This window comes from Chroicocephalus ridibundus, chromosome 4 (assembly GCF_963924245.1).
Source record: "Chroicocephalus ridibundus chromosome 4, bChrRid1.1, whole genome shotgun sequence".
In the NCBI taxonomy this organism is placed as follows: Eukaryota; Metazoa; Chordata; class Aves; order Charadriiformes; family Laridae; genus Chroicocephalus; species Chroicocephalus ridibundus.
In genome coordinates this window covers 58,837,417-58,858,002 of record NC_086287.1, presented here as the reverse complement: position 1 = coordinate 58,858,002, position 20,586 = coordinate 58,837,417, and the positions used below count along the sequence as shown (strand labels likewise).

Genomic DNA, 20,586 nt, shown 5'->3' with positions numbered 1-20,586 from the left:
ACCCCAACTCTCTCAGCCTCTCTTAGGACAGGAGCATAGGTACTCCAGCCCTCTCATCATCTTCATGGCCCTCCTCTGGACTTGCTCCAACAAGTCCATGTCCTTCTTATGTTGGGGAATCCAAAGCTGGACACGGTACTCCAGGTGGAGTCTCATGAGAGTGGAGTAGAGGGGTAGAATCACCTCCCTCAATCTGCTGGGCACACTTCTTTTGATGCAGCCAAGGATGTGGTTGGCTTTCTGGGCTGTGAGCACTCATTGCTGGCTCATGTTGAGCTTCTCATCAACGAACATCCCCAAATCCTTGTCCTCAGGACTGCTCTCAATCCATTCTCTGCCTAGCCTGTATTTGTGCCTGGGATTGCCATGACCCAGGTGCAGGACCTTGCACTTGGCCTTGCTGAACTTCATGAGGTTCACATGGGCGCACGTCTCAAGCCTGTCCAGGTCCCTCTGGATGGCATCCCTTCCCTCCAATGTGTCGACTGTGCCACACAGCTTGGTGTCATCCACAAACTTGCTGAGGGTGCACTCAATTCCACTGTGCATGTTGCTGACAAAGATGTTAAACAGCACTGGGCCTAGTACTGACCCCTGAGGAATGCCACTCATCACTGGTTTCCACTTGGACATTGAGTGGTTCACCACAACCCTTTGAGTGTGGCCATCCAGCCAGTTCTTCATCCACTGAGTGGTCCATCTATCAAATCCATGTCTCTCCAATTTAGAGACCAGGATGTCCTGTGGGACAGTGTCAAAATACTCTTCCTACCTCTAGAGAATGAGTCGGAAAACATGTATTCCTCCTTGAATTGCATGCTTTTATTCTTCTCTTGCAACCTTATTTTCCACCTGTTCATCCCTTCATTTTCTAGCAACACAGAGGAAAAAATTGATCAGGGATAGCCTTTATTCAAACTTGTAGGATCACTTACTGAACCTAACTGTTTGCATTTAAGCCACTGACTCTAAGAGTCTACCTGCTGGAGCTGAAATAAGTCAGTCCCCACAGACTTCAGGGAGAGCCTAACGAGGCACTAGGCAACAGCCTGGAAGAAGGCAGAGATCGTAACAGTTTCTGCTGCTTCCACTGATCATCCTGTTTTAGTCACCTTTCAGTTCAGGCACTACTTTTTCGCTGTGCGCTGCATTAATTTCTCACGTACAGCCAGCCTGACTACACTCAGGTATTCAACCTCAAAAGTGTCTCGTAAGCAAAAGTGGTCATCTCGTTAACAGGAAAAAGAAATGTATTTTGAAGATTCCAGATCCAAATTGAGTTAGCAGAAGTATTAAATCAGTCCTCAGAGAGCTGGCTCAGCTCTTCATTCTCTGTGTGGCCCTGTACCAAGCGCAGCATTGGGCGGCCAGTGCAGCTGTGTGTGGTGGCCAGTCCACGTTGTGGTTTGTAAGTCCATGTTTCTTCCCTCTCCATGAGCTGCTCTGCACCCTGGATTCCTTAGCGCTCTGCACAATGACGTGCTCCCTAGATGCAGGTCTGGATTCTCGCTGTTCGTTTTCATCTGCCCTTTACAGTTTTCAGCACACTGGAGGAATCACAATTGCCGGCTGAAGAAACTTCATTTAAAATAATCAAAACACCTTTAGTGTCTATTTCTGAAAGCTGTAATTTTATTAATGGTATTTCTATTCAATCCATTCAGAGCCTTACGTTATGGATAGAGCCTTTAAATAAAGGAAAATTTGTATGTCTTTATTATGAGTATATTTCAAAAATCTTACCATGTTCCACCGACAAGAATGGCAGTCACTTAAGACAACTCAGTGCTGACAGGTGGTCCTCTAAGAGTTTTTTGTATGTCAACATGTAACTGAATTTTCATACCTTAATTGCCTCATATTATGGTTAGTATTGAATGCTCTGGTTGGATAGACATGTCTGTGGGCTTTGGATACTCGTTATAGAAGTCACCCAGTCACCCCTTCTGCAGTGAAAGACTGTCAGGTCAATATAACCAAAACATAATTCAGTTTTATTTTTAAGAGAGATCTCTCTTTTCTACCTCTTACGAATAAGCCCAGCACAGTTTAGATACAGTTATCATACAGTACCTCTTGCCTGGTCTGAATTTTTAATTGTGCGAATTATGCAACAGTCAGGTACTCACATCCTAGTAAAGAAAAGCAGCCTTCCAAAATCCAGCGACGCTTCTGTTTTAAGATAGCTGTATCAGCTCTCCAGGTGCTGTAAATAGGTTCTCATGCTAAGGATCTGTCCCACAGGACTTCAGACCTCAAGTGTAAATATCTCTTTTTTTCCCCACCACCTCCCTTCCAAATCACTCTAATGTTTCTGATAAAGCATCCCTCTTCTCTGGTTTAAATTCTGCCAGAATGCCTGGAACCTAAGAAAAGGACTCTGTTACTTGTTTTATGTGTCCATCAGTCATCTGGAAACTATCTGAGCTCCAGCTTTGGATCACCCACACATTTGTTCTGAAACATATGTACAGGCCTTCCCTCTCACAATCCAAACCTAGCTTCAGGTTGTTTATTTTGAAAATGAATACTGGAAAGAAAATTCAAATGGCTTAATACTTGCCCCAAAAAATCAACCCCCCCCCCAAAAAAAGAAACCTCCAAAAGCTATCTATCTATGTGTATATGTGTGTGTATATGTGCATATATATATGTATAGGAAGGAAAGATGTGCATGCAATTTGACAGGCAAACTGTTCATACTCCAAGATTTCAAATATTTAACAAACTTCTTTGAAAGTAATGGAGAAATTTGGTGGATGTGCTGCAGTGAAAACAAACCTGACAGACCTTGGTGGAAATTAGCAAAAAAATAGCTGAGCTGAACAGAGTGTGTGTGAGCCTGAATTTATAGGAAAACGCCTCTTGTAGACCTTGGATACACGTTTGCTGAGGCATTTCTTTGGGTACAAATGAAGCTGCTGAATAAAGAGCACAGAAGCACTGGGATTTGTGGACTGGGCTCTGGGTCTGAGCTGCAGCTACGTAATCTATTTCTGCAATAAAATTGATTTCAGGTCTGCAGTTGGGTTCTCAGAATCTGGATCTGGACTTTGTCATTTGATCTCATCCCCATCCTAATCAGATGGAGCAAGCACAAGGTTAGCCACAAAAACTGCAGACAAGGAAGGTAGTTTTGGCATTACCCTTTTGAAACGGTGACCCTGAGCATGTAACACATAATCAAAACTTGATTAACATAGAAATCCAATTACTGCTTCATTAAATGTCTTTCATTAATCTAGAAAACACTTGTAAAATGCTTGGACTTCATTTCCTGACAACTACAAATCTAAAAACATTGTTGGAGGGGTCAGATTCAATGACACAACGATCATCTCAAAGCTATTCCTCCTAGGCTGAGGTCTGGGTGCCTTTCTTGCGGCATGTCCACCCTGGGCAGCAGGCAGATCTAGCGTGACCCATGCCAGAGCTGTGCCCTGTGAACAGCAGCAGAGCTGTGCTGGAATAAAAGGCCCTGGGTAATCCAGACCAACAACTATTCAGCAGCAGGAGCTGCTGAAGCCAAAATTCCCTGGTAGCCCCAAGATTAAGTTGGCAATGCAGTCTAGCTCCCTTGAGTAACAACGCAGTAGCACTGAGGACCTGTTGGCATCTCTGCTACGTGCAAATGTCCCCAGAGCTCTCTGTCCCCAGCTTGCTGCTCCCTGGGGTGTGAGCTATGTGTCCCCTGGGGTCTTGTCTCCTCCCTGGCTAACTGCCCTCAGCCCTGTGATGATAGACTCCGTTCAAAGATCAGAAACGAAACCGGGGATGTGTCTGTTTTGCCTCCTTGAGCCAAACAGGCCATCTCTTTGCAGAGCTCCACAGCAGCCTCACACTGTTGGGAAAGCGAAAGTGCTTCCAGAAAAGCAAGTGCACAAACCTGGCCCCAGGCTCCCCATCACGTCACTGCTCCTGGCTGTCACCAGTGGTCTGACTCGGCATGGCATGGCTGGGCTCACAGGAGGCCCCATCGCCCTTCCCGGAGACCTTCTCCTGCTCTTTAGAATCCTTCACAGCAAGCAGCTGTGCAGGGCTGTTTTTCACTTTTCCCTAGATAAAAACCCACAGAGTGGAAGAGGAAAAGGTGCTTTTTGAAATTATATTCCAGGATATATATTTTAAATTTCTCTCAGTGCTCCCAAATTCCTGATCCCATGAAGCCCTTTTTTAGAATGTGACACATTGCAGACATGAAAGATATCTGATAAACACTTTAAAAGCATTCAGCGGTTCTTTTTTGCGGGCCTCCACACACTCTAAGCAAACAAGAAAGGGAATACTATTACCTCATCTCATACACACGGTACTGAGTCAGGAAGAGGGGGAGTTATCTGATGAGATGCGGTTGTCTACGTCTGAGCTACTTGTCTATATTCCCTTTGTAATCAACGGAAATGGGTACTTCCAGATTTGCGTCACCTCATCTAAAAGTAGGCTTCTAAAATAGGTCAGATTAATCTCATCCCGATAGTGCCTGCTCGTCACGCCCGACTAAGAATGGGAGCCAGAGCTGACCAGCAGTACTGACATCTGCTTCTGGTCAGGTCAGCCTTGCCTTAACTCACTCGACCCACATAACACTGGGCACATTTGGCAAATCCAGGTACAAAACTCAGAGCCCCAAACCCCAGACCAGGTTAGTCCCTACTTACACATTCCTTCTCCCAAGGCAGGATGTTTAGCCGCAAAATACAATTGGTTTGACTTAGGATTTCACAGCTGCATTAAAACTTGCGGTTCACTACCCAGAAATGACAGCCTTCAATATGTTTTTTTCAGTATATTTGACATGGGCATCTGTCTTGCCCCCATTTTGCATTCCTTTCACTGCTAATTTCCCTCTTAACACCATTAATCATTTTAGTCACTCCTAGAGCTGTGTGAAGGAATGTAACCAGTTAATTCAGGGAGAATTTCAATAGTTCAAAAAATGGATTTTCTCCAGTTTTAAACATTGCAGAACCGTCTGCAAAGCAAAGCCCTGGGGTGGCAGGCAGATGTGAAAGTGCTGATGAAGCAGTTTGACCAGGCAGGTGGAGACGTGGGGTTTCCAGGATGCTCCAACAATGGGGCAGCCCCAGAGATGTTGACTCTTAGGGAGTCACAGCTCAGGGAGCATCTTCTTTGTGGGCTGTCCAAGGGGAATAAGCTCTAGAAATCCTCCTGCCTTTAGGCAGCTGAACAGCCACAACTTTGCACGCCAGCACTCCTCTATCATCAAGCCATCTGCCAGGCAGATGAGCTGGCAGAAGATCAGACAGGTACAATGAAAACCTGCTTGTTATCTAGCACACCTTCCTCAGAATAGAGCTGGTGCCACGTGGCATCTTAGCTTTGCCTGAAATGCTCTGGTGGAAATACGTTCACCTGGAGCTTCTCCAGCCAGTGCTACAGATGAATCCCGACTGACGGCTGCAGGCTGAGATAGGCACACATTGTCCATCTCCGTTCTGCTCATCGACCTGCACACCCTTCCTTGGGGCTGGAGCTGCGCAAAGTGGCACTGATACTCAGCTTGACATACAGGCTGGTGGGAACATCTAGAAAAAAACCCCAACATTTTGACCACTCACCACCCTTTTTGGACAAAGGTGTATTAGAGAGGGAGAAGTGACACCAAGAATGCAAACATCTCTTTGCTTCTACTCTTGTGCAAGCCGGCATGGCAAAATTTTAACACCAGGAAAGTACCAGGAGTATTTGGTGGCACTTGAACTTGCCTGCACAGCCTTCTCATCTTTCTCCTGTAAAACAGAACTCTTTTCACTAAATGTAGAGCCTGATTAGCCCTAACTCCCACCTGGTAATGTCTCCCCTGAGCATCCTCTGAATTGTTACTGAGGATCAACTCCAGCAACGGGGTTTGGCAGTGAGGCTTGGCATCTCTCTGAAGAGGCACTGCCCGAGGGAAGAAAGCTTCAAATTCCATGGCAAAAAGCAACTCCAGAATTCAAACCTGGCAATTACTGGCAGGATTACAATCTTTGTGGGCACAAATTTCTGTGCCAATATATGTTTTCGTATCTGTTTTATATTTTCAATGAGTATAAACAGAGCTAATTGGTGAATATAATACTGTGGAAAGTCTGAAGACCTGTTTTTAATAACCTTTATAGTAGCTTCCCTTGAGAGATTTTCTTTCAACTGTCTAAATATTTAATATTGTACTTACTGTCCTTCATTTTAGAGAAATACTTTAATGAAGCAAAATAGGTAATGACTTGGTTGTCACAGGAGCAGGACTTTGGAGATCATGAGAAATAGAGAACCACTTATGCAAAAGGTCCCACTCTACAGGATTTTGGATCCTGTCCTGTAATTCCTCCCAGCTGTCAGAGATTCAGGAAATCCAGGTGTTTTCTAAGTCATAATACTACCAGGCTTCCCAAGACCATTTTTTAATTGCAAATAAGTCCTCTCCTTTCTCCTGTTAAAAACTATTTAAAACTATTTAAACCTCTCCTAGTTAAAAACTATTTTCTTAGTTTTTAACTAAACAACAACTATATATAAATAAATACATTTGTTGAATATATATATTCTTTGTTATATACCTAATCAGTACATTATATACATAATAAAGAACTGTGAGGGCTGAGTAGCCCTCATATCAGAGAAGATAATGATGAAATAAAAAATATTGATTTACCAACTTGAAAAAAAATTGTGCAGTGAACTTTTGTAATTAACTGGTATGTGACAAGCAGAAACGAAATGCAGCTAGTTTGCACAGTTGGTTGTTTTGGAGGAAAGAGAAAATGCTAAATGCTTGACTTCATGTCTCCATATTTTTAATTTTTATTTTTTCCCTCTTTGCAACCCTAAATTACCATTACCAAATTTAAAGGGGTATACAACAAAATTAAGCACTCCTTATGAAAAGCCCAGACTTCCAGAACAAGAAAGTACACAACACAGCATAAGAGAATTCAGGCATGGCATTATGTGATACCGACAGAAGCTAATAGTAAGGGGAGGGTTCTCAGAATATCTGTTTTGTGAGAAAAACAAAAAAATAAAAAGCTCATGAAATACCTTAGATTAGTATAAAACAAAAATTCACCTCTGATCCTGCTATTAGAGATACTAAATCTGATACATTGCATGTTCTTCTTTCTGCTGTCTCTCTCACTTGCCTTTGCTTCTTAGGTGTTTGTTCATATATAACTGTAAGCAAGACAAAACAACAGGCTTTACCTTAAACCAGGATTGTATCTAAATAAGGCTCAAGTCCTGCAGAAATTGAAACCATTCTGGGAATCCTGGAAAATCTGCTCTCAGTGTTAAAACTATTAGTACCCATTCAATGGTTTCAGTCCCAGATTCAGGAAAATTTCTTTCTTTTCTTCCTCCCTTCCTCCCTCCCTCCCTCCCTCCCTCCCTCCCTTCCTTCCTTCCTTCCTTCCTTCCTTCCTTCCTTCCTTCCTTCCTTCCTTCCTTCCTTCCTTCCTTCCTTCCTTCCTTCCTTCCTTCCTTCCTTCCTTCCTTCCTTCCTTTCCTTCTTCTTTCTTTTTTCCATAAAAGTGGCTATAAGTTTTCTGCCACTCAACATAATCTTGTCAGAACGTGATTTCTTTGTTTCTAAAATTTGTACCTGTCTAATAACCTGTATTTTAATAACGATTCTTATACCTACTACTACATTTTAAGTAATCCCATCATAAACCAGGTGTTATTGTCCTTGTCTAAAAATAATAAGTCCTCTTAAAAACAGCTAGCCGGTTTTGTGTGTATCAGATGAATCGCAGTACACACTGAGCAGGAGTTCTGCTAGGTTTGGGAGGGTTTCAAGATCTTTCAGCTTGGGTGGAAATGAGTAGAGCTTTTTCAGGTTTGCTGAATGAGAATAACATTGATTTTTGAAGTTGCCTAATTTATGCCATAATCACCTTTTTTTTCTTATCTTTTACGAAGTCACAGCTATGATTTAGTACTCAAAGCACTATATGAAAAGAGTGCATGTATGTAGACTGTTTCAGTAAAGTTCATTAGAATAGGCTTGATTTTAATGAAATGAATAATCCCATCCTGAAAACAAAGAATTCAAGAATACAAACATTTCAAAGTGAACTTTGAGGGAAGAAAAGGCTGAGCTTGAAGTTAAGTTTATCCTTCAAAATTTTGCTGAACTGGGGCCCTAGCACAAGCTTCAGGCTACCAAAACCTGCCAAACTGTCCAGACCTGAATCCCAAAGCACGTTTTGGCAGCTCAGACCAGTACTGCCTTCCACCTGAGGATCAAGATTTATCCAAAACTCACATTTTGAACCCAAATTTCCCCACATAGATAGGTCTAGGCACATAGATATATTCAGAAGCAACTTCATTTGAAGAATCGGGTGTTTTGCTGCTACCAAATCTTCACACAAACTGAGACACAGAGCAAGAAAGTACCTACATAAGGAAGCAGAACACGAAGTTATTGGAGCCCATTAACTTTCCTCTTTTTCCTCTTTTATTAAGCAGTCGCCAGCTATTACTGACTTAAAAATCCCTGGCATTCCTATTATATTTGTACCCTACAGCCCCTCTTCCTCCCAGCGGCCAAACTCTGCCTGTAGCCAAAACTCCTCAGTGCAGCAGGACATCGTAACCTCCCCTGGTCTGGTTTAACTTGCATTAACTGCACTTGCACAGCACAGAGCAGCAGCCCGGGTATTTTATCCAAAACCATAGCTGGAGGACCTACTGCCTACTCTTTGTACAAATCCTAGTGGTTAAATTTTTAAAGCAGCAGAAGGCTTGAGATCAAATCTCTTTTCGCTCTAAACAGTTTTGACACTGTAACTCCCACTTCACAGAAGAAAATCCACGTTGCCAGGCTACGGGAAGGAAAACTGACCACTCTTCTTTCCCAAGATGAGCAGATGAGTGGCAAGAAGCAGAGCAAGTGAAAGGTGGTATGATGTGGTAACATCATGAATGAGGACATGCAGAAATGAGCAGCATGGGTTCAGAATCTCATTTGCCTAGATAATTTGGGGGTTTTATTCACCAAGTGAAATACAAAAACTAAATGATTGCATTAACTGGAGCTGCATTAAATGTCTGAATTAGAATATATTATTTTAAGAGAATATAACTACAAGTGGTAATCTAAGTATAACTGTAACCACGCAATATGTGTAATTGAAATAGAGGACTGTGTTGGCAAAACATTAGACTATTTCCTAGCTCTAAGCTGCATGGATCAAGTAAGCAGCAATTGTAAAGCTTTTGCACTAACTTAGTGAAGCTCCTATCGCAGTTTGTAGAGGAGAAGGCAGTCACACTGAGGACAGCTCGGATAAGTGTTTCTTGAAGAATGGCATGTTGTTCCCAACTCTCTTGTCTAATTAAAGACCCGGGACATTATTCTACTGAAGCTGATGGCAGTACTCACTTGACATCAAAGGGAATAAAGATTTGCCATTCTTTTATGAAGAATTATTTTTATCATATGATTAAAAACAAGCAAGGCAATTCACAATGCATCACATAGTAGCACTTTTATCTCTAGGGGATGGCAGACTCCAATTCTGTAGTGCCTCAGAGGTCCCACCTGGAGCTCAAATCTGAGGTTGCAGTATTTGAACCAAGTTACAGTCACCTCCAGAGACACCAGCTCTGACTGGAACCCTGTCCTGCTGTGCAACTGGCAAACATGCTAGAAGACTGAGGCTACAGACTAAATAGGCAAGGATAAAAGATCCCCATTGAAGCAAGTGTAGACTGGCCTGCCTGAAGTCACACAGCCGAGCTCCAGCAAAACAAGGGAAGGATCCCCAGGTTTATCACTGCAAATCCAGAGGGATTATTTGGATGCGGATGGCACTTTGACCTTCACAAAAATAAATTTACTTGGATCTCCTGGCTTTATGCTATCTTACGTCATCTCTAAAATAAAGAGAAAACAACAAAGTGAAAAACTTCCCCTCTCCAAATTCTGTGCCTAGTGCTTTATTTTGTCAAAGAGTGTAACTGAAGGTAGTTTATAAGATAGGCATAAGCTCTTTATTAGTGAAAGAACTGTGAAAAATTAGGGGTCACACCCAATTCTGGGAAGTCTTTGCTCCCAAATAAGTGGGAAAATGGGGAAAGAGACATAACTTTAAAATTACTATGATATTAATTGATTATCATTCTCCAGATGAAATGCTGAATGATAACATCTCTAGCAGCTCTATGACCAGAGATTGGGGTGGAAATTTAATCAAAGAAGACAAATTTTTTTTTCTCCACAAAATATGTTATAACTTGGATTATTGTCACGGAAATATTTTTGTACAGTCTTCTTAGAGTTGCTGCGCTATAGATATCTGCTACTTCAGTCCTAGTCTGTTAAGATAACACTAAACGAAAGGTCCTGCGTGAAACCAAACTCTAGACTGTATTTTGTATTTTAATGAGGATTCTTTCACAAAATATTCCATTATGGCTAATAAGATATTAGCAACGAATGCGCTAGAAAGGACAGATGGGAAGATAGTCAACTGTCTAAAGCAGAAGATTTTCAAAGTGCAGTAAATAAATGCCAGAAAGCACACTTTTCTGGCTTAATGCCAACCTATACTCTAGGGAACTGGTCAAAGAGTGGATCATGAAAAGCTTTTTGGGAGCAGCTAAATTCTACAGCTGTGGTCTTTGTTTTTCTAGTACTTTGCAAGAACAGAAGGGGGAATTACGAAAGCGTCTATCGTACACTACCCATAAGCTGGAAATGCTTGAAACGGAATTTGATTCTACACGTCAGTATCTTGAAATAGAGTTGAGACGTGCTCAGGAGGAACTTGAAAAAGTAACTGAAAAACTGAGAAGGTTAGTAACTTAACTTTTTGAAATAAAAAGAATAATTAGGAATTTACAAGTGGCTGTGTTAAAGATGTGTAAGTAAAAATACAAGCATATAGTCTCAAACGTATTTATTATTTATTGATTACACATTGTGTTTTCACATTGAATATATATATTTCACTTACCTGAATATGTATTGCAAACCACATTAAGTTATTTACATGTGATATGTAAGGTGCCTCTGTATTGAAAGTAAATATGCAAATAGAAACATACCTATATAGGTGCATATATGACATTGTTTATGTGTAAACATACATGCAGGTTAGTGACACATTGTGTTACGCATACAAAGGTTATAAACACACTACATATACATACTTATACCATACATACATAGATAAATGTTTTTTAATGAGTTTGGCTGCATATTTTCTGGTTTTACTCTACATTACACTGATATAAGAGAACAGAATTTGGCCCATCATCACTCAAAGCTGAGACTATGCTCAATCCAAATAATATTATGGCATTTCACATTATGCTATAGCAAATCATTTGCTTTTTAGTCCCAAGTAGAATGGAATGATACTGTAAACCGATTATTTAACATTGTTGAAGCTATGGTAGAGTGCTGTTGCAAATCAGGGGCCCAGTTAATGTTAATGACAAATTATAATAAGCATGCACTCCTGACATTCCTGGCACTGATTAAAATGGTCTGTAATCTAGTTTTAAATTTATTAGTGATTCTTAATATCCATTTTTTCATTTGTTTGCAAAACTTCTGAACCTACAATTATCCACTTATGCAGGAATGTAATTGCATTTCTTGTGAGGACTTTCCTAAACTGATGTAGATAATTGAACTCTTTGATTTAGTTCATTGGATGAGCCAAAATGAAATTCAGAATGAAACATTCCAGGGCTATACCCAAAGAAGTATTTTTCATTCCTTGCAGAAGGTAAAAACCAAACCAAAACAAAACCAGAAACCACCACCAAACTGAGTCAATCAAACCATTTTATGCAAATTTTATACAGAACGAGGCTGTAAGACCTCAAATTGGGAAACTTCCTACTGTGGTCTTATAATTTAAATGCTTCCCTAACTGGGGAGGCTTCTTAAAACAAGGCTGAAATAAGGAGTTGTCATTATGGTCTTGAAATCTACACACATCTATCAAGAGCAGTTCTCCATATTGTTTTCTTTCCAACAATATCTTTCCTATCACATCACTTAGAGCAGAGCTATTGAAAGTAACTTCACTCGTGATGTAGTTTTTCTCCAATATATTACAGGACAGGGAACGCTGGAACTCTTTTCTCTTTAAGCATTATTTCAGACACAGCTGCCATAATTCAGCAGAGGGGCTGACCATCCCGCGTCAGCCCCCCTAGGGGCTTCCTAGTCTGTAGGAAACCTCTTATCAACTTCATTGGGCACTGATGAGTTAAGCACCCTGCAAAACTCAGGCCAGGCAGTCTTTCTTTGCTCATGGCAAAGTCTAGCCCTCATACCCAAACATCAGATTAGTAGAAATTATTTTCCAATATTCTAATGGAACGTTGTACCATATTATGAAGAAAACTTATATTAAAAATTATATTTCAGGCAGGTGATTACTCCCCTGAAGACATATCATATGGGAAGCCCAAAATATTTCACAAGGTGAGCTTTAAAAATGTTTCTATTGAGAATAGCAAGGCATACTGCAAGTTGAACAACTAGATTTCTCAACCTGGAGAAGGATAATGTCTGAAACAAAACTGTCATCCAAAAGCGTGTCAGCAACATGTGACAGAGGAAAATCAATGTGAGGAAAACAAGGAACTACAATTAGTTTCAATAGTGTGTCTCTTGCTTTATTCACTGCACAGGGAGAGAAATTCAACCCCGCCTAATAAATAAGCCCTGTGTAACAAGATCCCACTTGTGTACTAGAGAACATTTCTGTTATTAAACTTCCATTACTGTAAAGTGCAGAATTTTTCTGAGAGGCTGAATGACCATCCTTTTTTACTCCTTTCAGAAAGCCTTTATTGTCTTAATTTATCCAGAATTGCCTATGTTGCTGCTAAGCCTCTCCTCTCCTCTGTTAACCAAGCAAGGAGGTCACTTATGTGGCTCGATGGTCAAATTTTCGACCTCTCTACATTTAGAAGTGTTTTTTTTCTTTTCTCCTGGTGGAAGCAAAAACAGGGCAGTGTGGAGTAGGTTTGAAAATATTAACTGTAAAGCACAGGTTCAGCTTTGAAAAGTGTCTGAAAAGAGATGGGGGATTTCATATAACTCATAGTGGTCCCCTATCTGATGAGATCAGCATGGGTTTTTTAAGTTAAAAATGAAACAATTTTCAAATAGCAATCTTGGAACAGAAACCGGACTCCGAAGTTCCTATTGCGTTTTCTCCTTGAGACCCTACCCTGGGTAACAACTTGGTGAGGTCCCCATCCTAGTTTTTACCAGAGTTTAAGACACGAGCAATAAACCCATTCAAGCATGTATTTAGCACTGAGATTAGCCCCCTCACATAACTGTTTCACCAAAAGCAAGACATTTGATGGACTGAAGGCGTTTTCTCAACAGGAATCCTGTAGCTGTGTTAGCTTTGGAATAAATGGGGGGAAAAATCTCTTTGTTTTCATAAGGAAGTTGGTGTAACTTGTCATAACAGAGAGGGAGAAGGTTTTTTGAACAAGAAGTTACTATTTTAACGGTCGCTCTTCGAAGCTAAACTGCACTCTGGGTGAAATGGTCTTCTTTAGAGAAAGTCAGCCCAAACCTGTGTTTTACTTTAAATATACATCATGGCCTTAAGAGGGCTTGAGACTGTGTGGAAGCAGAGAAACAGAGGCTTTTTTGGACTTCCTTTTTAGTGGTGATCTGCAGTCTTAGAGACGAGTATGTTGTCTGCTAGGTGAGAGCACAGACACCTAATGTTCAACATGGTGAGAATATTTTTCATTAGGCACTAATTTGGTCAAGAATCTAAACATGCATTTAATGCATGCACATATATGTACCTGGAGGTGCATGGATATCACCTAATAATACGAAAAACACAAAAAGCCATCAAAAAATGATAAGTTATTGATTCACAGGAGTTTATTCTTATAGCAGTTTCATAGGGCAGTGAAGCTACTCTTTGCTTTATTTACAAAGAAGCCAGATTTACAACATTAAAATATTTCATACTTCACAATGTTCAAGCTATCTGGGTGTATTGTTTCTGCAAAGAGGGTTTAGTTACCATTTGATCACCTGATCATTTTCAAATTTGAATAATTTTCCCCACTCCTCCTTTTTTAGAGTGTTGCCCAAAGATTTATTTGATTACTCTGTTCCTTTTTTATCCCTCTAACATTTTCTTCCATATATTTCTGGGTACATTTCTCTTCCTGCCACCCACATTTGCTGACACTTCTTTTGGCACAGTGGATTTCCAATTTGGTTTTATGCATATATGTGCATGTGTATGTGCTTGTATATGTGTGCATGTGTTTGTGGTTATTTTGACTACCTTTGCATACTGTTCTCAATAGAAACACTTTTTGAAGCTCAGCTTCCTACTTACTGTGGATGTTTTCTTTAGATTGAATTTGATTTCACTGGGAAGTGGCCAACTTTTTCAGTGCAAAATGAATGTGTTAGAGAATTAGGGTTTGTGGGCTACTTTCTCCTCAATCACATAACAAGGTAAAATTTGATGGGCAAAGACAAAAGAAGCTACAAGCAGAGAAGCAGATTGTGATAAGCTCTTGCAAAAACCCTCTACCACCTAGAGCATGGAAGTGTTGCCATCCAAGAGCAATTATGTTAATGGTAACCAACCTTCCAGTCATCCATATCAAGATAAAAAGTGTCAACAGAAGCTGAGGAGCAAACCCAGTGATACATGGCCACCATCACAAGCCAGATATCCAAGCAGCAATTACTGCTGGTTTTATTAATGATCTCAAAGTTACGGAAAGGTTCTTCCTTGAGCTCTCCACATACGTCTACACTGCAGAACAGACTGGGGGACAGAGCCGTCTGAGCTAGAAAAACCCTGAACCAATAATTTTTTCCCCTTATCTTTCAGGAATTTATGCAGATGCTTTTGAATCCATGCAAACTTTCAGGAGATTGCAAGTGCTAAAAGTTTACATCAGTTTTACACCACCTCTACTTGAGCCACAAGCTGCCTGGGTGCAAAGCAAGTTTAACCTGTTCTATTTTGCTTTACTAGAGAAAAACTATAGACCATGACAGAGAAGATACTGCGGCACTTCTGCTCTCAGCCAGCAGGCCCTATCTTATTTTTCTAAATCCTTGTTCCCTGCACCACGGCACAAGCCTTACCAGCAAAACATAACTCTGTGCTGAGTAGCTGTTTGCAGGCAAAGCCAGTTTAAGCCTCCTTGCTTCCACCGATTTACCAAGATCATCTCTGCCTTCTCCTGTGCCATGAAAAGCTGGGTACAGGGTACCCTAAGATTTCTCTCTGTTGTGTTGACTCTGGCAAAATAGCTGTGAAAATCCCAAGTATACCTAGACCTGCGCAAATAAATATCTATACAGAGGCTGGGTAGCAAATGCTGCATCTGACAGGAGCGTGGACAATGCAGGGATGCAGAGGTCCATAAACTTCAGTCAATCCTTTAAGTCACCTGGACATTTACACAATGGCACTGTGAGAACTGGTGAGTAATGACCAAGCCGTAGGTTAGTGCAAGTCTCACAGATTTTCAGCCCATCTGGGTCACCACCTTAGCAAGCGCTCTTTACCGTAGATCCTCCTTAGGAGGAAGTCTCTGCTCAACAGCTCTGTAAAATGTACATGATGCTGAAATTCCCTCCAGGCTCACAACACATGTTTGAAATGTCTGCCCTGAGTGTGGGCTGACCCTCGGTACCCTGGGGAGTTTCACCCGTGGGGATGTCAGTGTTTATGCCCACAGAGCAGCTGTCCTCAGCACAGACCTCCCCTCCCAGGTCCATGCAGCAGATGTTATGGTATTACTGGGAGCCCCAGCGGGAGCTCTGCATGCCTTGTGAGGGGCACCACGAGCCGCTGGCCTGCCCCCGAATGGAGAATTTTGATCATTTAACTGGAAAGAAAATCTCCATGGCAACCGAAGCAGGGTCAGACACTCACTGCCAGGAAGGGGCGGGCTGGACCACTTGATTTGCAGCCATGGCATGGTTCGAATGCAGGTCTTGGTTCTGATTTCAGCAGGCACTCCTAACTGTATAATAAGCCAAAGAGGCTTCTTTAATCCCACTCTGTTCCTGATCATTATGGAAACTACACCCAGGTCCAGGCTTCCTGGACGAAGTGGCTTCTGCTGAATGAACATGTACTACATCTGAGTGCACTCGTACGCTGAACGCACTTGCCCATTACCTAAAATCAGCTCACCACTGAAAATGCTTTGACCTATTGAACTAAGACTCTGTACAAACATATAGGTGTATTCAGACAAACTTTTCACAGCTGAGCTTCTAATATTTGCTTTATAGTTATAAATCCTGCTGAGGTGATACGTACAAACAAGAACAAGGAGCTACCCTACTTGCCTTCTGTGAAAAGAAAGGCACTGCCACTACCAAAATAGTGATGTTTTTCCCACAGGCTTCACAGATTGTTCATTAAAATACCAAGGTACCAGCTAAGTAACTGAAAGGTGTACAGACCGAAACTTTTCTTTGGTGTATTGCTCTGGAATAAGCAGGGGAATCTCATTTTGTGAGTCCATTCAATCCCTCAGTGCTGATAAAAATAAATTCCCACCTTTCCGAGGCTAAGCTATCTAAATGTATTTCCTGAAGAAAGGAGATGTGTTTAGCTCTTGAGAATAGGCAATTCCTTGAACTTTTTTCAAAAGAAGGAATATTCTCTTCTAAGTCATGTAGTGATGCACACATGTTGCTTTTGCTACAGTCATTAGGTTTCTGCTGCAATTCTCCTTATTAAGAGAGTTCCATAGATCTTTTTCTGTACTTTCTAAGCATACAGCTCAAGCTTCCCCCCTAACATATCATTCCTGAGCCTGATGTAAAGCTACAATCTCTTTGTGGACGTTCCCATGCTGCGACGCATGTCTGCACACAAGTGCAGAACAGCAAATATATTTTCACTTTCCTGATGGAAATTGCCACTAAATATAGTAAGCAAACATGACAAAGAAGTTTTTCTTAGGAAGTAGGTGGTAATTACATTTCAAAGGCAACAACTGACTGGCAACAGGCGTGATAAGAAAATAGATTTCAAGTAGTGCAAGCCAAGATTTTGTACTGATGTGAAAATTACAGGTAAAAAACAAGATGGAAAACAATGCATTCAATTACATTATATCATCTTTGTTTTAGGATACAAAACAATTACCTAGCCTTACAAAGAATTAATCAGGATCTGGAGGATAAACTTTACAGAATGGTAAGTTATCATGTGAACTTTTTTTTTTAATATTAAATGTGTTTTTATGGTTCTTAAATCATAGGACAAACGTATATGTAGCTGTCACCAAAAAAAATCCCTTATGCTCTAAATGCAGTATGCTTAAAAAAGATATATGGCTTTATCAGTATCATGATCTAGAGCTCATGCTGTGTACGACGGCATAGCTCCATCAATTTAAATGGAGATTGCACTGGTTGATGATCTGGCTGAGTAAATTGTACCTTTAAAATAATTCTGGTTAATTTAGTTAATAACTTCATGGGTTTTTAAATATTTATGTTTTCATTAAGTAAGAAATTTAAATAAGGTAATCCAAGGTTTTCTCATGCTTCTTAGATACTTTCACTCAGCTTTTATTAAGTGATTTAATAAAGCTTGGATGGTCTGACTTGCATATGCTGTCAAAACTATCAATCTTCGTGTATTAATTTCCTATCTGCATGTGTCTGCAACCGCAATGTCAATGTCACTGTCACAGGCCAATTAGTAACTGAGCGAGGAAATCACTGCACCATTTATGGGCTCCACATCTAGGACTAATATTACAAGACACAGCACTGTTCATTCAAAATAGTTTGATGTTAAAAAAAAAAAAAGGCAACGCCTTTAGTGCCCTGGCTCATTGCTGATGCTGCTGGAACATCATACGCACTGTTAGGAGAAAATTCACAGAGAAATGTGAGGGTAATACCCAAAGAGGAAAGAACAACAGTTTTGAACTTCCAAAGACCTTTAGGTCATGAGAACAGCCTCAGATGCTTCCTCCGCTCCCGGCTCAGTACAGTCAGTCGTTCCCTGCTCTGCTTCTGCCCAGCCCGTCACCCGGCATGGCCCGGGCAAGAACAGGGCACACACATAAGCACACAGTGTATGGGTCCGGGCAGAGTCCTGACCTACAGCGGTAAGGACGTGAGGATAAGCTTATGTTTTACACAAGTCTCATATGTAACATTTGCATGGGTGGGCAGCTTGGAATGAGGGGAATAGATTATTGTGCTTTGAGAGCAAATAGGGACTATGGCAACATATTGGAGAGACACCAGCCTTTACTAAGAAATGAGAAACAATTTTTTTAAAATGCCATTGTTCTTATCTCAGGAGTCTGTTTAAATAGCTGAAAATAGATGAAGTACCGATGCTTTTGTAACTGGCTAAGGACAGGGCAAAGTTACAGCTGGGTTATAGCTCATGTTTGTTCATAAATATATGTATAAACACTGTACAAGCATAAATAACATTTGATCTCGTGATACTGACTTTTTTTCTCCACTCTTCCTTTGTTACATTCTTTTTCTTTTTACCCAAATCACTTTGGGATTTTGTCTTCATCTGTGGCCTAGTATTAAGTACATATGCGCTACAAAAGATAAATAAAGTAGAGGCATTCTGACTGGTAAATGAAATGAAAAGATTAGAAAGAGAAAGAAGGACTCCAGAAAATCCATGCTTTTTTATCAGGTATTTCAGATCAAAGCAAAGAATTTTTAAACTGCTGTTTCAGCATCCGCTTCAAATCCTGAGCAATGATTTCAGAGCACAGCACAGAAATAAGGAAGACTGGTTCCATGGAGCACCGTACCTTTCTTTATCCCACTAATATGACAATCATTGACGGTAGCTTTAGAGGCTCGAAGAAGATCAACCAGACTCTGTACACCACAACTCCAGACTGCTTTGCCTTCGGAAACACTGAAACTGAAGACACAAAACAAAACCAAGCAAATATTAAAAGCAAAAAAAAAAAAAAAAGAGGAAAATAGTACCATATTTGATTTAGATAAGCCAAACCATTTGATTTTCAGGGTACTCCAAAATCCCTCAATACTTCAGAGAAAGTTGGATTAAATAACAGCTGGTCCGGTTAATCAACAGCTTATGGTGGACTGGGCTCTTGGATACCTTTCTCTCCTTTTCCTGCTTAGAACAGCTGTGTTTACTTTTTTGTGTAATTTAGTCAGTTTGTCATTCCAAAATCAAAAGCCGTTGATTTCTCTACCTTTATACAAATCCAAATACATAAACCATGTGTTTACTTCCTCCTCTCTCCCCTACCCCATCCCTCTACACACACACATACATGCGTACACACACACATATATACGCTCAGATTTGAGTGTACAAGTTTTGACCATTTAATGTTTCCAAATGCAACCAGTAGGGAAAAAAAGACTCCTGGGGCAGTGGTCCCTCGCTCCCCCTGCCTGCAGGTGACCTGGGATGCTCCCAGGAGACCACTTTCTCCCTGTCCTTACAGGTGACTCACAGCTCCCCCTCTCCCAGTGACTGGCCCCAGGTCATCTAGGGCTCCACCTTGGCCTCTCTCTCTTAATGTTTTTGGGTATCCTGAATGTTGAAGCCTTTCATGCCTGCTATTGGTATAAGGGATGTAAAAAATAATCATTAATTCATCAGCAGTCACAGAAAAGCAGCTGAAGTAGCATTTATTTTTCTTCTAGGCTTTGCTTCCTTTTGAGTGCTGATCTATAAAATATTTAAAAATGTTTGAAAGCACACCTCTGATCACAGCAAATGGTTTCCAATTGAAATCTCTGTCACATCACAACTCAAAATAAAAATATAAGATATAAACCCCAACATCTGTGTTGGCTAAGAGCTAAAAAATGCAATCCTCAAACCAGAGGAGAGTTTGCTGTATTAAACTGGGCAAGGCTAAACACATGGCATGGTAGAGGCAGGTGTAGCACAGAACTAAATTCTGCTGTCACTACTCATAAAACTGCTGTTCTTAACACAGCTGGGGAGAAGATTTGTTTGGTCTTGTAAGCACTGGTTAAGCGGGGAAATATACAGGCTGTCTTCTTAAATAATTAAGCTTTATAACTATTTTTTTCCATTAAGATGCAGGAAAAGACTGAGGAGAGTCCTCAAATTTTGCACTGTGATTCCATTACAGAACTGTTCAACTAAAGAACTTTTTATACTACCTACTCGCAGTTGTCACCAGTAGTCTTCACTTTCCCTTACACTTGTCTGAGTTTCCCAAGGATGCTCTGCCATGGTCTTGCTGCTCACAAACAGCAATTACAAGTAGATTATGGAAGTCATCCCAACCACATGTTAAGAAATCCTTTATATGATCTCAATCCATCCGCATCCCCCATATGATCCTCAGTGGAATTAGCCAACGTATTTCAAAAAGCTTCTGGTGTTTTAAGGCTTTCAGTTGCAGGTAGTTCTGTAATTTTACCTTTAAATCCATAAGCCAGGTTTTTAATGGTATCTACATTTGGGAGAAACTGATACCTAATAATAGCTGCCTAATAAACCTAACTGATAATGAAAATCACACCCATTTCTCCTCCCCCATCTGCATTTTGAATGTTCTTGAAAACTTGATCAC

General features: G+C 40.8%; 1 protein-coding gene across 10 annotated transcripts in view; it reads left to right on the top strand.

Moving 5' to 3' along the window:
- The window catches only part of BEGAIN (brain enriched guanylate kinase associated), a 163,762-nt gene that overhangs the window by 91,823 nt on the left and 51,353 nt on the right, over window positions 1–20,586 (top strand). For 9 of the 10 annotated variants that reach the window (XM_063332967.1, XM_063332969.1, XM_063332968.1 and 6 more), the window contains 3 exons: window positions 10,642–10,803; window positions 12,395–12,451; window positions 17,135–17,201. In XM_063332967.1, coding sequence (XP_063189037.1) covers window positions 10,642–10,803; window positions 12,395–12,451; window positions 17,135–17,201 — 286 coding nt within the window. The remainder of the gene's footprint in view (window positions 1–10,641; window positions 10,804–12,394; window positions 12,452–17,134; window positions 17,202–20,586) is intronic. The other variant, XM_063332970.1, reaches the window with a different exon arrangement.